Below are 16,060 nucleotides of genomic sequence, written 5' to 3' on the forward strand. Positions count from 1 at the left end.
GAAGCACAACTCCCATGGATTTGTTCCTGTCCCCAGGGCAAATCCAGCCTGAGTGTCCTACTTGGACATCCTCATGGGCAGCTCCTTCCCCATGCCCCCAAATTCCCTGTGCTGAACTGCTCATTGCAGGGGAGAAATCCTGAGGGAAAAAAAACAACCCCAAACCCAAGTAAACCTGTATTATGATGTTGAATTGGAAGTCTGGGCAACTTTTTTTTTTTTTTTTTTCATATTTTTGCAGCGTTTGAGTCCTTACCTTCTCACCTAATGTTTTTCCAATGTAAACCTTGTGGATGTAATGTTCTATCTTGTTGCTTCCCAAAAAAAACACGTGTGCAAAGCCATATCAACCAAACCAACTGAAGAAATATCTAATCCTCATTTAGCCCCAAAACTTTGCTTGTTGGCAAGGCTCTTCCAATTGAATCCCAAGCTCAGATCTCCACCTCAAGAGCTCAGGGAGGGAGAGGAGAGGCATGAGCAGGGTTTGTGTTAGTCATGCAGCTCTCTAAAGTCACAAGACATGTTTTGGTGATGATTTCATAAGGGGTGCTTGCCAGCAGGGAAACACTGAGATTCGAGTCTCTGGAGCTCAAAACCAGGAGCTGAGTGGGGTGTGTGTGGTTTTTCTTTCTTAACCTTTTGCCCCAGGAGCATCTCATCCCTTTGACCTTCCCATCACACATTTGTTCCCTGCTCTCCTGTCCAACTTCTACCCCCTCTCTCATTGCTCATCTTCATCTTTACCACTGTGTTACTCCTCTATCTTCTGATTTGGCAGGGAGAGTTTTCCACTGCCCCCTCCATTGTGTGTGACTGTGATTTACAGTCCTGGGTTGAAAGGTTTATTGCAGTGCACCCATGGCATGGCAGATTTTAAGTGATCTGTTCAACCTGGTTATTATTCTCTTAAATCCCAATTTTTCCATAGTGAAACGGGTGACCTCTGCATCATGTTGTCAGTAGTTTTGTCCAGGAACTTCCTCAGTTTATTCAGGTGAGAATAAAACCAAGGGAAAAAAGTCACAACTTAAAGAGCTTGGCTGGCATTTCAGAACCTCTGGAGTGACATAAGCACCTTGGGGCTTAATCAGGCACCAGATGGTCTTCAGGCAACTAATTGCAGGCTGAGGACCCAAGTCTGTTTCAGGGCTTGCTCATTCTACTTTACAGATATAGTTTAAAACTCTATGGCAATTCGAGCTCCCACTTCCCTGTGAGAAAAGCAGAGGCAGCCCCCATCTATCATCTCCTCTCCCTTGCTTTTGCATGGTTTTGGACAGTGTTTTAGCAACGTAAGGTGAGCAAGGGCCTGAGGTCATGTGAAAGAGCTTAAATTCATCTAAAGCTTTAACATGCTTAAAGGTGGTGTAAGGACTAAGGCTATAATTAACCCTAAAAGAAGTAACAAAAATCACCATGTATCTCAGACTTGCAGAAGTCTCTCATTTGGGGTGATTTTTTTTTTCTACATGTACATCCTCTTGATATACAGATCAAGTCAAAGTCTTGGTTGCTTGAAAGTCTTCTGTGAGCTCAGAGAAGCATTGCTGTTGGCATCAGCAGCTTCAGCTTGTGGGCATCTTTAAAGGTGAGGTTATAATTTTCTGCACTGAAGTTAACAGTGTCAAAACAAACCTGGAAAGCATTAAAACTCAGCCAGAAGCACTCTTTTTATCCTTGGTGAAAATTCAAACCCTCTGGTTCCCTGTCAAAGTGCACTTTTCAAATTGCTATTCTTTCTGATTACTATCCAATGAAAAAAGTAGCAGGGAACTCTTTTTTTGTTTGATTTTCAATAAGCAATTTTCTCATTTAAATGAGTTTAAATTCTTCATTTAAAATAAGCAATTCTTCTCTCCTTTTTAAAGTAAGCAATTCTTTTCAAAAGTTAATTTTCTCATGACTCAGCATAATACCCAAGGGGATGTCCTTCAGATTTACAAAAGAGTCACTCACCTTGGGTCTAAGGCTGGAGCTACAACATCCCCACACATGAAAATGCCAAGAATGCACAAAAGGCACAACAAAAAAAAGTGTGTTTAGGGGTGGGGCGAGGGATTATTTATCATGTCAGTCAGACTTGGCTTCTAATAAAATTAAGACAGTAACCTGTGCTGCCAACTTGGAAGATCTCTTGCTCCAGGATTTCATGTCATCTTAAGCTTGTCCTAGAAGCTCTGGAACCTCCCAGATGTCATTTTGCTTTGAGTTGCTTGCTGAGGTCTACGCTTGTGCATTGCTATCAGCATCCACAGACCAGCACCAAAGAACCTGGTTCCTGCTTGTATAGGTACAAACCAATAATCCAGGTGGCTTTGGGTTTTTTGGATTTTTTTTTTTTTGGAAAAGCCACTCCCTGAGGCAGCAGAGAACAGCTGTGTGCTCACATGTTGTTTGCTTTGCATTGAAGCTGCTCTGGCTCAGATGCTGGAGCTTGCACATGGGGTTTTAAGCCAAGGCAGAGACATGGAGCTGTGGGTGCTCATCTCTTGTGCTTGGACTTGGGCAGCCAAGCAACAGGCAGAGTTTTGCAGTTCTTGCAGAAAACTGTCAGCAGTGCTGATTTCTAATTGAAAAGGAAGATTATGTTGTATGAGTCAGAAACAGCATTGTTCTTTGGGAAAGAGATCTAGTATTATAGTGTTTAAGCAGAAGAAAACCAGGTTGCAAGTGAAAGAGCTTGGAAAGTAGGTATGACTCCTTTGTATTTGCTCATTATATTGTAGTTTAAATAATACTCAAAAAAATGAGATTACTTCATTCTGAAATAAAACATCTCACCTAGAAGCAGTTTTAAAATTTCTCCTCTAAATTTCCATAGGAAGCTTTATAAAAAAAATAAACAAATTGTTATTGGTAAGGGCTGTAAGGGGTTTTGTTGCATGGGGTGATTGGATGCCCATGTGCAGCCATTTCAAGTGCACATCAGCCACATCTGCTTATTTGCCATTTCCTGATAAAACCCTTGGCAGAGCTGCAAAGCCTGCCCAGGTAATGAGAGATTGCCCACAAACAGGGCCCAAATTGATGTTCCATTGGCAGTCTTAATCCTGACCTTTCTGAGTGCTTCATTTTACCACTTGAGTCATGTTCTTGTACTTCAGTTGTGTGGAATTAGACACTGACTGCAGCCACACAGAGCCACAGCACTGCCATGTGCCCTGCTGTACACAGCCAACTTCTCATGGAAGATTTTAGTTTTTCAGAAATACCTGCTTTTCTGATAGCCACAATAGCTCTGCAGGAGCTTATCAGTCAAGCAAGATTACAGACTCCCTAAATTCAGCCTGACATGACAGACTGAAGGGGCTGTGATGGTCTATTGTGCCAGGCATCCCTGCCTAATAGGAGCATCCTGAGCACTTCTCATTAAAGCTGTAATGGCTCCAGAGATTTCTATATTACCAGTTACCTCAAATACAAGTACTTTTATCACAAAAAAAAGCACATCCAAACAATGCTAAATGGGCAGGTTAAATAAGGAAAAAAGGAACTGAGATTTACAGATGGTTGTGTACTTTATCATATGCAATTTTGATGCTGAGAAATTGCAGTGTTGGAGGGGATTTGAGCAATTTAATGTAAAAATTTTCCTGTTGAAAGCAGGAGTGGAAAAGTGGGCAATATTGTCTGCACAGTGAGATTTTAATGTGATGCTGTAAGGACCAACGTGACTTCATAAATAAGAGTGGTGATTTGTGATGGATAAATAACAAAGGTGGCTTTGGGATGTCATAGCTCCAGGATGAGTTACAGTTCATGACTTCTGGATAGATGAAGGTCTTTTTGCCTTGGTTGTGCTAGAGGTAAGGGCATCTGATCACACTTGCTCTTTTTTGGCCTCAAACTCTCTGCCTTCTGAAGACAGGAGGTTGCATTTGGTAGCTCCGTTCAGCAACCCCAAAATCACAGTGTGGCATTTCTGATGGAATTTATGAGTGAAAAAGACAGAAAATATCACTGCTGCGAGGGCTGAAGGGAAATCTGGATTTGAGTGACAATTGCATCTTTTTAGATCAGTCACAGCTTTCATTTCCTAGGCATGCAGTGACACGGAGATCCTGCTAGGGGACTCCTGGTGACACTGCCACAAGGCTTACACAGGGAAGGAAACCCAGAGGATGGAAAGAAGGAAAGCTGTTCAAAGTTAACACTGACAGCACCTAATCACCTGTCCTAGGAAACCAAATTCCTGGATGTTTGGGCTGCCCGTGTGGTGGGATGGCCACCAAAGCACAGGAGCTGGCACAGCCCAAGCCGAGTGGCTCTGCCCAGCAGAGGGTAGCATTGCCCAAACACCCCGCCCATCCTCTTCTCCAAGATTACACCTTCAAACACCTATGAACTCCCACTTCTGACACGTCCCCTTTGAATTGGAAGGCACAGCTCAGCCCAGATCCAGGGAAAGCCTCACAGGGTGATACCTTGTAAATTGTGCTCATAAATAATGAGAAATCCAGAAAATCAGCTTCGAAGGTAGAATTTCAAGCAAACTGTTAAAGGATGTTATGCATGTTAAAGAGCTGTGTGCATACAATCCCATCTGGTTTTAAGTGAATGTTATTCTGCTGTTTATATTAGGATTTATGTTCAGGCACCTTATTTAATGAGCAGGAAACAGAGTGCCTGTACCTGAAGGCAGTGAGGCCTCTGATTTAGTTACCTAACTTGGCTGTCCCAAAAGAACTGCACTTTTTTAGTGTTTTACCTTTCTGAAGCTGAAGCCCAGAGATACCTCTCAGCCTAGACAATAATTCTTTCTGATGAATCCTGCCCGTTGCCTCTCATCAGAACTCATCCGATGCCCGATGCGACGATGCAAAAGGTCTCAGCCTTGCCCAGAAAAAGCTACTTTTAGCACCAATCTCAGCAGGGCCACGTGTGTCTGTGTGTGTATGTGCCTTGTCAGGCTTGGGGGTGGTGGGATGGGCCTCCAGCCAAGGCTGCTTGGTGCCCATCCAGCTGCCTCTGGGCTCGCTGCTGCTCAAGGGGGTGCCTCTGGTGTTTGGGTGCTCGTTGGGTGCACTGAGGGCTGTGCTGGGTACCCTTGCCAAGGGGTGAGGTTTTGCAACCAGGGAGTGTGCGTGGTGCTGCCCCCGAGCATCCCGGCCAGGCGCTGCGCTACTCGTGGTGTGGCTTTTAATTTTTTTCTTTTTTTTTTTCTTTTTTTTTTTTTTTTTTTCTTTTTCCCTCCCCTCTTTAGTTTCCCTCCCCTCCCGTTTGACGTGCGCGGTTTTGGTGCAATGCGAATTATCTCCAGTCATTCAGTCAGGAGGGGCAGCGCCAGGCAGCAGAGCAGCGGCGGGGCTGCCTCCTCCTTCTTTCTCTTCCTCTTCCTCCTCCCATTGCCATAACAACCGCACACAGCCGCTGCTGCGCCCGGTGCTGGCGGGGCCGAACCGCTCCGCTCCGCACCGCACCGCGCCTGGGAGGCTCCGCATCCCACGGGGAAGGGGCGCGGGGGGTAAAGAAACAGTGACCCCCTCCTCTCAAAAAAACCAAACAAAACCCAAACAAACCAACAAAAAGAAAGAAAAAAAAAAGGAAGGGAGGACTTTTTCCCGGGGTGGGTCTATCAGGGATCAGAGTGATCCCCAGAGCGTGCGCGCAGCTGCTGCGCGGGGCGCGGAAGGAAAGAGGGAGGGACGGGGCAGCCCCGGGAGTGCGGAGGTGGGAAGAGGAGAGAAAGGCGGGGGGAAGGAGGAGGGACGGGGGGGGGGGGCAGAGAAAGTTGGGAGGAAATAGCCCAGGAAAAGTGACACTCGCGGAGCCCGCCGGAGAGCGGAGGAAATAAAAGCGGCAGCGGGCAGGAAGTGTGAGGAGGTGGAGGAGGAGGAAGGGGAGAAGAAGGAGGAGGAGGAAGAAAGAAGAAGAAGAAGAAGAAGAGCGGACAGCAGCAGCAGTCGCTGCTACCGCGACAGAAGGGAAAGCAAAAGCCGCTCGCCGTTTCGGTGCCGCCCGGCCCGGCATCCGCGGGTCGCGCTCCGCGGCCATGGCCCGGGAGAACGGGGACGGTGGCGGCTCCTGGAAGAAGCAAGCGGAGGACATCAAGAAGATCTTCGAGTTCAAGGAGACGCTGGGGACGTAGGTCAAGGGATGGCTGCGGGGGCTGGGGGGGGATGCGCGGAGCGGGGCGGGCGGCGCGGGTCCTTCTCCGCGGGGGTGCGCGGATCACCCCGCGGATGCGTGCGGGTGTGTGTGTGCGTTTCCCTCTGTGCACTCTTCGGGGCCGCTCCGCTCACCCCTCATCCCTCCGAGAAGTCGGGGCTGTCTGGAAACACGGAGAAAAATATATCTGCTGAGCTAAGATCCCCCCTTTACCTCCTAAATAAAGGGGGGGAAAAGTGTTTTAAAATATTTATAGGATCAGGAGACGGGGAAAGGTTTTTTTCTCGGTGGTGCTACTGTAAATAAATGCAGTCTGACTCGCACGCGTTCCCCTGAAGCCGAGGGCTGCATCTATTCGTGGAGAAACAAACAGGAATAATCGGAGTGGATTGGATGTGTTTTAGCTACGGTACTTAACTGTGTTGGGGTTTATTTGTTATTTATAGTGGCGGGGCATAAAGATTAGTAAAACGTTAGTGTGGGCTTTTTTTTTTTTGTCTTTTTTTTTTTATCGGAAGGCTGAGAATAAACATGCGCAGATGGTGCAAGGGAGCGGGGTGCAGGCTGATGCTTTTTTGGCTGGGCAGAGAGTTTTATTTTTGTTGAAAAATTTTTTTTCGCTTATGGGATATTTTAGAGAGAGCCAGGAGTGCTGAAGGAGGTCAGGATATGGGCTGCTGCCTCTGGAGATGTTGGAATTAAAGTTCAGTTGTGTTGGGACTGCTCCTCGTTGCGGTGTCACCCCCGCTTCCTCAGTTGCAACTTCAAGCCCATCTCTAAACGAAGCATCGTGAATCCCAAACAGTGCTTCCCATACTCTGTGTCCCAAAATACGGTTGGATAAGTTTTGACTGTCATATTTCAGTTTCTTTCTGCTTCCAAGGGAGGGCTCTCTATAAACAGAGTATATTTGGTTCAGGGGCTCACCGATTTCCTAGTAACAAACTGCGACTCAGGCTCAGGCTGGTCCTTTAATGTGGGGTGGGTCACACACCTGCAACGAGCAGGCAGCCAAGCCCTTGGAAAAATGCTGACTTAGCACATGGAATTAATGTCTGTCCAGGTCTTTGAAGAAGCAAAGTGCAGTGTAAGGGCCAAGCTTTATGGTGCACTCTCATCACGTTCATCAAGTTTTAGCTGTCGGAATTTCATGTCCGGAGAGACGTGTCCCTGCTTGCCACTTGAGGTGTCTGGTTCCCTTCCTGAACAATGGGGTATTGGGAGGAAAGTCTTTAAGCAAAGAGCTTTGTTAAGAGCAGCAGGACAGTTTGCACTGAGCAACCCTCTGGCATATTCCTGGTTGTTATGTACGGAGCTGTGAGGGATAATTTGTGCCACTGAAGAATTCTGGAGTCAATTAGTGTTGTGGCCTTGATCTGTGTCCCAGAGAAGTTAATGGATGCAGGTGTAGGTCCCAACGAAGGTAAAGTTGGTCAGAGTTAATGGTTATGCATATTAACATGGCTGTTGCAAATTAAATTCATTAAATAAGGCCAATTAGTGTCTCAAATGATTAACCATTGTCTTAGCCTCCCAGTTTGGTTTGGTAAGTCCTTTCTAATGAGAGTGGAAGCTGTGAAGTTTTAAACTGGACTTAACAAGTCAATCTACAAAGTTTTTGAAAATTAAAATCAATGGTTTACAAACCTGGGCCTTTATAAAGGAAATAGAGCTGGTTTTTTTTTCCAGACAAAACCCTATTAATTATGAATGTATGTGCATTTTACAGCTTACACATTGGTTGCCCTCTGGTTGTGCATTCCTTAATTTCAGAAGGTACCCTGGTAATTACCAGATTTGAATCTGAGTTTTGGTTCTGTCCTTGGCCACCCACAAGCACAGCACCTGCAGCTCCTATCAGCTCTGGTGTGATTTACCAGGGTGTGAAACTTCTAAAAAATGTAGGACATCACTGTGCAAATCATAAAGTGTTTGTAAAGGTCTGCTCACTGAACTGAGCAGCAGACAGACAGGGTGCAGGAGTCCAAAGGATGGAATTAAGTCCAAAGGATGGAATCCTTTAAAGCACCTGGACCAAAATCTTTCCTCTGGCATTATTTAGGAGCAGAGATAGAATTTGCTTTGATCTCTTCCTCATTGTAATGCTGAGACCTGTTGTAGCTGATCTCACCACCTAATAGGTTTTTTCTCTCGCATGGATGGGCTTGGAGTGAAAAATTTGTCAGGGCAGATGAGATGCACTGGATTAGGGTAATAGCCCCATTTTGCTTTTCTCTTACACCTTCCATTTCAGGATGCTGAAGCATTAAAAGCAGTTTTAATGGGGAAGCAGCCTCTTTCCATGCAACAGTCTGAATTTCCTGGGGTAAAATTGGTTAGAGAAAGAAAAGCACTAAACTCCCAAACAGGGAAGAAAGTGAAAAGGGAACATTAAAAATAAATTTTACTTTCCTTGGTTTGTGAATGTTAGATCTATATGTATACTCCACTAACGATTTGTTCTCTGAAAGGAGTCTTTCATCTGAATAAAGGCTTTTTCAGCAAATCTTTAACATGGGAGAATTGAAGTTGCTGGAATTATTAATAAGATCCTAACTCAGTTAATCATTAGGTCATTTGGGCTTCAAGGAATACCTCTAATGACTTCCCAGGTCTTTCTTCCAGAGCTGGGATTAATTATTTATGTGTCTCTGTAAATCATGTCCAACCACATTGATGCTGAAATGGGCATCCTGAATCCGACGTCACCTCCAGATGTAGATAAGGAGCCTTTTCCACTCAGAGAATTGTTTCCTTTGGTGGCTGAGGTCTGGGTTATTTGCTTTGCTCAGTGCTGCTGGGCAATAGTGTTTTCCTAGAGCAGTTTCCAGTAATGCAGTGGCTGGTTCAGAGGGTACTCAAACCTTTCTCTACCCTGGTTTGTGTTTGCTCAGTCCCTAAGTGTAGTCATTAGTTCCCATGAGTCCCCAATCTTAATTTGTGTCTGCAGTCTCTTGGGTACCAGAGTGTAAATGAAATATTTTGCAAATATGAATTAAGAAAATAGAATGTAATATGAATTAAGATATAAACCAGCAAAATATGTTTTAAAAAATATAAAAAATACATATAATGGTCCTGATCCATTCTTGGGCTGCTTTATTTTGGTGGTGCTGATCCATGTTGGACTGCAGTAACTTGCAGTGCCCCACACTCTGTATGTAGAGGATCAGTGGGTGCCTCTTCTTGAAACTGGACCTGTTCACTACTGAGCCTTTGAAAGTGAAATTACAGATCCTGAAAAAGCAGCTAAGAAGAAATACACAAAGTAAATCAAGGAAAAAAAAAACAAAACAGCAGTGGGCTGATCCTCAGCTGATGCAGTGAGGATCCCTTCCAAGTCAAAACAAGTAGGCCTGAGGAAAGATGATCTGAATAGCTGGTAATCTTTTTAAATAGCCAGAAGTTTTTCTCTTGTAACTCTACTCAATTCACAGGCCTGCCAGGAAAGGGGGGAATTCTGCCCCAGCCCTTGAGAGGTGTGAAGTTTCCAAGGATCAGGAATCTGATAAGCAGATGAGTGATCACTGAAATATAATTTTTTCTTCATATTTAAATGTATGATGTCTAAGGCATTTTAAAACTCAAGATGCCATGTAATCCACCAGCCAAAGAGGAAAGCTTCCAATCATTTGGTCTGCCTAAGGATCAGGATCATGCCCACAGTTCTAAGATAGCTCTCATTAGGCCTTATTGCCATTAGAGTTATGATGGAAATTACAATATTTAGAGAGGCTCAAGCTTCATATCTACTGGAATACTGGTGCTGTTCTTAAAACTGATGTAGCAGAATCTTTAAATCTCAGCAATGATAACACAGGGATTTGTGAGGATATAGTTGTAATATAGGGAAGACAAATATTCTCTGAAAAGATGTGTCCAGGACTTTCCTAAAACACAATATAGAGAAAACTTACAGGTTATTCTGTTTTTCTAAGGGGATCTACCATAACTGTCTCATCTGTGTCCTTATCCATACTCTTACACCATTAGATGGGCTCCCGGTGCTCTTCATGACTCTTCCCCATACCCATATGTTCTTGTTCATGCAGTGAGATGAAGTCATCCCATGTCCTGCTCTCACATCTATTTTCTTTCTCACACATTGTCACAAATCCTTATGTGCTGCCTCCTGTGTTTTTGTCCTCTCCTGTCCTTCATGGTATTTTCCCCTGCCTGCAGTCTTGCACTGACACTCAGGCTTTTCATGAGCTGCTCCACTTCATGTTCTCATCTGTTCTTGGTTGCTCAGACCTTTAGGGAGGACAAGGCTACTGGAGGTGATGTGCCAAACTTCCACTGGCAAGAAGATGCTGATGGTCAGGACAGGTCCTGGCCAAGGTGCCCCATGTGTCTGAGAGGTTGCTGGGAGATATCAGCAGGCTCCAGATCTGTTTTCTCTGCTCAAAGATCTTCCTTTTTCATCAACTGAGTGCAAAAAGCACTTGTGATAGCTTCAGCACAACAAATCATCACTGTTGGGACTTTTAACTTGAGGCATCATACAAGTCACTCAGTTGGTCTTCCCTTCTGATTTTGGAAATTCTCAAGATGTAAAGAAACGTGTTGGTATCTGTGTTTCCTCTGGCTCTGTAGCCCCTGTGAACTCTGAGGAGTGTGTTTGATTTTCATGTTTCTGCTGACATTACCAGCATTTTCTGCCTCTCTCTGATGGCACTCCAGTGAGGCTGCAGTGGCACTGTGAGACTGTTTCATCTTCTCCTCAGTTCAGTATTTTCCTCTTTAAAAAAAAAACATACATAAAAGAAACATTTCATGTTAAAAACATATATGCAGATAAAAAATACAGTGTCCCAAAGGGCTGAAGTTAAGGCATATGTTTTCAGGGGGAAGGTTGATGAACTACTGGGGAAAACTATGGAGGCAAGTGGTTCCCATCTCCTCTGGGATGATTTGCTAGGAAAAATCCTCCTGCCATCTGAGAGCTCTCAGGCTGCATGCTAGAATCACCAGGAAAGAGAAGAGCCTCTTGTCCATGTTTACAGAGGAAGATGTTTCATGGTCATTTCTGACTTTAAGATCTGTAACTCTAGGAATCTGAGTAATGGGGGTTTTAGGGATAATTCATACTCAGGTGCATGGTACCTACAGCACCTCTCAAGTATCTGTGGGAAGAGCATTGAGAGCTGAGGTCCAGGTATTAATGTTTAAATTAATGCTGTGAAACTACTAAAATGTTTTAGTTTCTGCAGCAAGCAGAAAAATACTGTTAGGAACCCTTTATGGTGATATATATATATATATTTAAACCAAGTAACCTGGTTGCTATTGTGTGGCATGGCTTACCTCCCCTGTGTTCTTAAAAATAATGAGTCCCTGCTATTTGCAATGTGAATTGTAGTATCTTATCATGTAGATTGTTGGTCTCCCTTGAGCAGTTACAGAAAATAGCAGGTTTGAGCACTTACTTGGAACTGAAATGGGGAGAAAAGAAAAGCAAGATGGCCAATGGATTTAAAGGCTGATGGAGAGAACTTTAGAAAAGGGATTTTTGACAGGTCTCCAAGCAGGTTTAATGGATGCATTTTGGACAGTGCTTGTTTGGGGCAACAGTAAAGCATAAAGTCCAATTTTCTTTTGCCATCTAAAAATAAAATTTTAAAATACTCAATAATCAAAGGCTGTCAGGTGAATGGATCATTTTGGAGACTTTGTCAGCTCACATATGTGCTCACGCTTCCTTTTTGAGCCTTATTTGCCACTAGTTTTGATGTCTTACCCCTTTTTGCCTTGCCTTGTCTTTTTCCAAGGCTGTTCTCTTTCAAGTGCATCTTTACTGTCTGAGAACTGTCTCTGCTGCTGGAAGACACCCAGTCACCTGCATGCTGTGTGACTGAGAATGTGCTTGACCTGCAAGATGGCAATAAGATGCCTGGGTAGGGTTGGAATAGGACATTTGGTCTTTCCCCCCCTATTTTTTTAAGCAATGGGCTTTGGAAGGTTTTGTCCAGGTGGCTTAGAATGCCAACAGCATTCCACCTTCTATCAGGAGTTATGTGGGCATCAGGAGTTCAGCAGGGATTGTCCCCTGTGCTCAGCACTGGTGAGGTCTCACCTTGAATCCCCTGTTCAGTTTTGGTCCCCTCAGTCACAAAAAGGACATTGAGGTCATGGAGAGTGTCTTGAGAAGAGCAACAAAACTGGTGAAGGGTCTGGAGAACAAGTCTTGTGAGGAGAAGCTGAGAGAACTGGGGTTGTTTAACCTGGAGAAAAGGAGGCTGAGGGGAGACCTTGGTGCTCTCTACAACTGCCTAGAAAGGGGATGTAGTGAGGAGGGGTTTGGCCTCTTCTCCCTACTAACAAGCAATAGAACAAGAGGAAATGGCCTCAAGTTGCACCAGGGAAGGTTTGTACTGGGTATAAGAAAAACTTCTTCACTGAAAGGGTTATTGAACCCTGGAACAGGCTGCCCAGGGAAGTGATTGGGTCACCATCCCAGGGGGGATTTAAAAGCCTTGTAGATGCAGTGCTGGGGGACATGGTTTAGTGATGGATTTGGCAGTGCTGGATTTTTGGTTGGACTTGATGATCTTTAAAGTCTTTTCCAGCCAATCAGATTCTATGATTCTGTGGAAATGCAATCCTTGCCTTGGCCAAAAACTCTTGTGCAGCTCTGAGGGCCAAACACACATAAAAATGCTGGTACTTTTTTGTCAGCCACAGTGGGATCTGACACCCTAAAGCCTGCAACAAGCAGAACCCAGAGGGTCTGAAGACCTGGTGGAGAGGTAGTGGATGGAGCTGAACCTGAGTCCTATAGTAATCCTTTAACCAAGGCTCTTCTTCCCATCACAGCCACAACACAGTGGGTGTGAGAGCCTTCTTCACCGCCGCTCCCACCATCTGGAGCAGCCTGTCTGCTTCCTTCACCCTCCATCTGCTTTCACACAGGAGCTAAAATATCTTGGTATTTTTTCCTTCCTTTTTGCCTCTTTTATCTTCCTACCTTGGTGACTGACCTCAATTATTGTTGCCCTTCACACATGGTTCTCCTGACTACACGCAGAATATTGGCTGGAGTTATTTAATCCTTTCAAGCATCCAGAGATAGAATTAATATTGAATGAAGTTGTATTGTTTGGTTTGCTTGACAATAACAAGTATTTATAATAGGATTCTGAATTTATTGCCAGTAATGGTATTCACTTAACTGGTGAGTCACAGTTTATACTCATGATTACTTAATAGGACCTAATTTTCTTGTCATTTTAGATAGCATGAAAACAAGTTGAGACTAAACGGGCACTGTTAGTAAACAGGTAATGAGTGAAGGGAGGAATAAGAAGTTCTTTGGGGCAGCAATCTGTCATTTTCATTGGAATTCAAACCACCTTGCATTTCAGTGCTTTTCTGTAAATAATAATTAACAACAATAACAATAATTTGCAAATATATGTGTGTGATTGGGCTGGTTTTGAATGACAAATAGCTCATCATAAATCAGAATATTTATCTTTTCTAGAAATCATAACATTCCTTAAAATGTTTCTATCAAATCTTGACACTGATGGGTTTTTTTGTTATCTGACTTGGCAATTCCTATAATTTTCCTCTGAATGTTGTGTCAATCATTTTTTTAAAAACAAAACTATAAATAACAGATTGTTAATAAACTTTTGAAGGCCCCTCACTGATGTTTTCATGTTGAAAGCTGTGTATTGAGTTTTATGCCAGAATTACTCACCAGACAGATTGTATGAGGTTAAATTAAAATAATACTTTTGAGTAGAATTTTTTGGCTGAGTTAAAAAGCTTATTTTTTAAATTTTTTTTTTAATTAACACTGGATATGCTCAGAAGAAGCTCTCTTTTGGATCTGATTTGTGTGTAGAGCAATTGAGTACAAGGGCTGGAGATGCTCTGTAAAACAGATGACTGATTTTGTGTGCTCTTTTCCTGGGCAATATCATATGTCACATTTAACACATCAACAGCTTTGGACAAGTGGAGTACAGAACCACAAAGATAGTTCTTAAAATACCTTTTTCAAGAGTCGAAAGGGGAAGAAGCATGTGAGAGAAGACCTGCTGGCTTAGATGTAGGATTTCTTTCAGGTTTTGTTTTGATTTTCTTACATTCCCAGTTGGAGATAAAGAAAAGTTTCAGCCTACTTACAGTTTCAGGGAGGAAAGAAAAGGAGGTGCTTTTAATGGGGCAAATGAACTCGAGCATTGACCCCTGGCAGCAATAGGGTGCAGAACTCTGGCAGCTCTCCCCTACACCCTTTGCCTTGCTCTCTTTCTGCTCACTGTGGATTCCTCTCATTGTCCTGCTCTAAACTCTCCCTAATTTAGGCTGAATATTTGAATATTTGAAGGTATGTTCTTTCAAAACCGAGCACCCAAAATCTGATAACTAAATCTGATGCTCAGTTGGTTGTCAGAGTGCAGAGGACCAAGAGATTTCATCAGTGATTGATGGGAGCGAAGCGAGGTCAGGACCTGTGCAAAAGCTTGAGATCTGGAAACCTTTTACCTCCATGGTTGTTTTGGTGAGGGTTGGTATGGCAGTTTGGAGAATAAGTAACCCTTGTTCATCAGTGTTGGGATGCAAAGGTTTGCAGTTCTTTCCAGGAGCTCCTGGGGGTTCCTCAGATGTTGCAGGTATCTCCCTTAAGCCCGTACCTCCCAGACCTGTGGAGTCATACTGTGATGTTAACATTTTAGCTGATGTGAAACCTGCCTGCTGACCTGATGGATTGTGTGCTGGAGAAATGTGGCTGCCCTGCTCTCTCTAGCTGTTACTTGTTGCAGTAATGGATGGGCTTTTGAGGACAGTATAAAATAAAAGAGCATAACTCCTTGTACTGAAATGTAAAGATTTGTAAAGGCTGAAAAGCTGTTCTATGTTTGAGTGTTGGACACTCAAAAGTGAAATATCACAGAATCACAGAAAGTTAGGGGTTGGAAGTGACCTTGAAAGATCATCTATTCCAACCCCTCTGCCAGAGCAGGTCAATATGAAGGATCTAAAAGTATTTGGGGGTTTCACTACTGTTCCTTTCATTGGCCTCAGATGAGAACAGGCATTGTGGAGCTAGGAATAGTGCAAACACCAGAGTAAACAACTGTTCATACCCAGAAGAACTTACAAGCTAAATAAATAAGACAAAAATGCTAACACTGTTTTGTTAGAGATGAGGAAATGTGTTGCTTGAAAACCCAAAGCACAGCCAGAATCAACTCCAGCCTTCTGGAGTGGACCATCCTGCTTCTTTTAATCGTGGGCACTCTGTCAGCACCAATGTATTCAAAATGTATTTATTTTTATGTGGTTCATCCAGGGTCATCACAAAGAATTGGTTTTTACTAGTTAAGGCTTGAAGGTGCAAAGCTCTGTCTGCATGTGGCTGTTAACAGCACGGGTGCTTTCTTGCGGTGTTGTTTCTCAGATGTTCAGAGGAATCGAGGTCTTCCCAGAGCTATAAAGAGCTGAAGCAGACCAGGCAGTTCTTGGGGTGATGTAGGATTGTTCCCAGCAGAATCCTGTTTTCCCATCCCAGTTTAAATAATTCAGGAGACCAAGCTTCAATCAGGCCTGGACTTCCCAGCCCAACTCGTTAGCTGTGACCCTGCCACTCCCCCTGTGATGGGCAAGGGCTGAAATGAGGATGACTATTGGATGAAAAAAATGTGGAAAAGCCAAAATTATTTAGAAAAACCCAAACAACGTAGGAGTGAGCTGAGGGTGTGTGGAAGAGGAGAGTTCTCAGAGGATTTGTAGAGCCATGTGGAGAACTCTGAGGAAGGCACAGGTTGCTAATCAGATGCAGCCGTAGTTGAGAGAGCCTGTTGGAGTATCCCTGAATAATCCTTCCCTCTTATGTTGAGCTGGCTTGGGAGATTTCCTCCCACTTTTCACTCCTGCCTTCTCCTGCCTCTCAGCATAAGTAAATCCATAGGATATGCCCAGCCCTGAAGCCTTCAGG

General features: G+C 43.9%; 1 protein-coding gene across 2 annotated transcripts in view; it reads left to right on the forward strand.

Moving 5' to 3' along the window:
* The first annotated feature begins 5,726 nt into the window (after positions 1–5,726).
* The window catches only part of CAMK1D (calcium/calmodulin dependent protein kinase ID), a 228,202-nt gene continuing 217,868 nt past the window's right edge, over positions 5,727–16,060 (forward strand). The window contains exon 1 of one of the 2 annotated variants that reach the window (XM_030466180.1): positions 5,727–6,087. In XM_030466180.1, the coding sequence (XP_030322040.1) occupies positions 5,996–6,087 (92 nt within the window). In that variant the 5' untranslated portion in view covers positions 5,727–5,995. The remainder of the gene's footprint in view (positions 6,088–16,060) is intronic. The other variant, XM_030466169.1, reaches the window with a different exon arrangement.

Source organism: Calypte anna, chromosome 1 (assembly GCF_003957555.1).
Source record: "Calypte anna isolate BGI_N300 chromosome 1, bCalAnn1_v1.p, whole genome shotgun sequence".
Classification (NCBI taxonomy): Eukaryota; Metazoa; Chordata; class Aves; order Apodiformes; family Trochilidae; genus Calypte; species Calypte anna.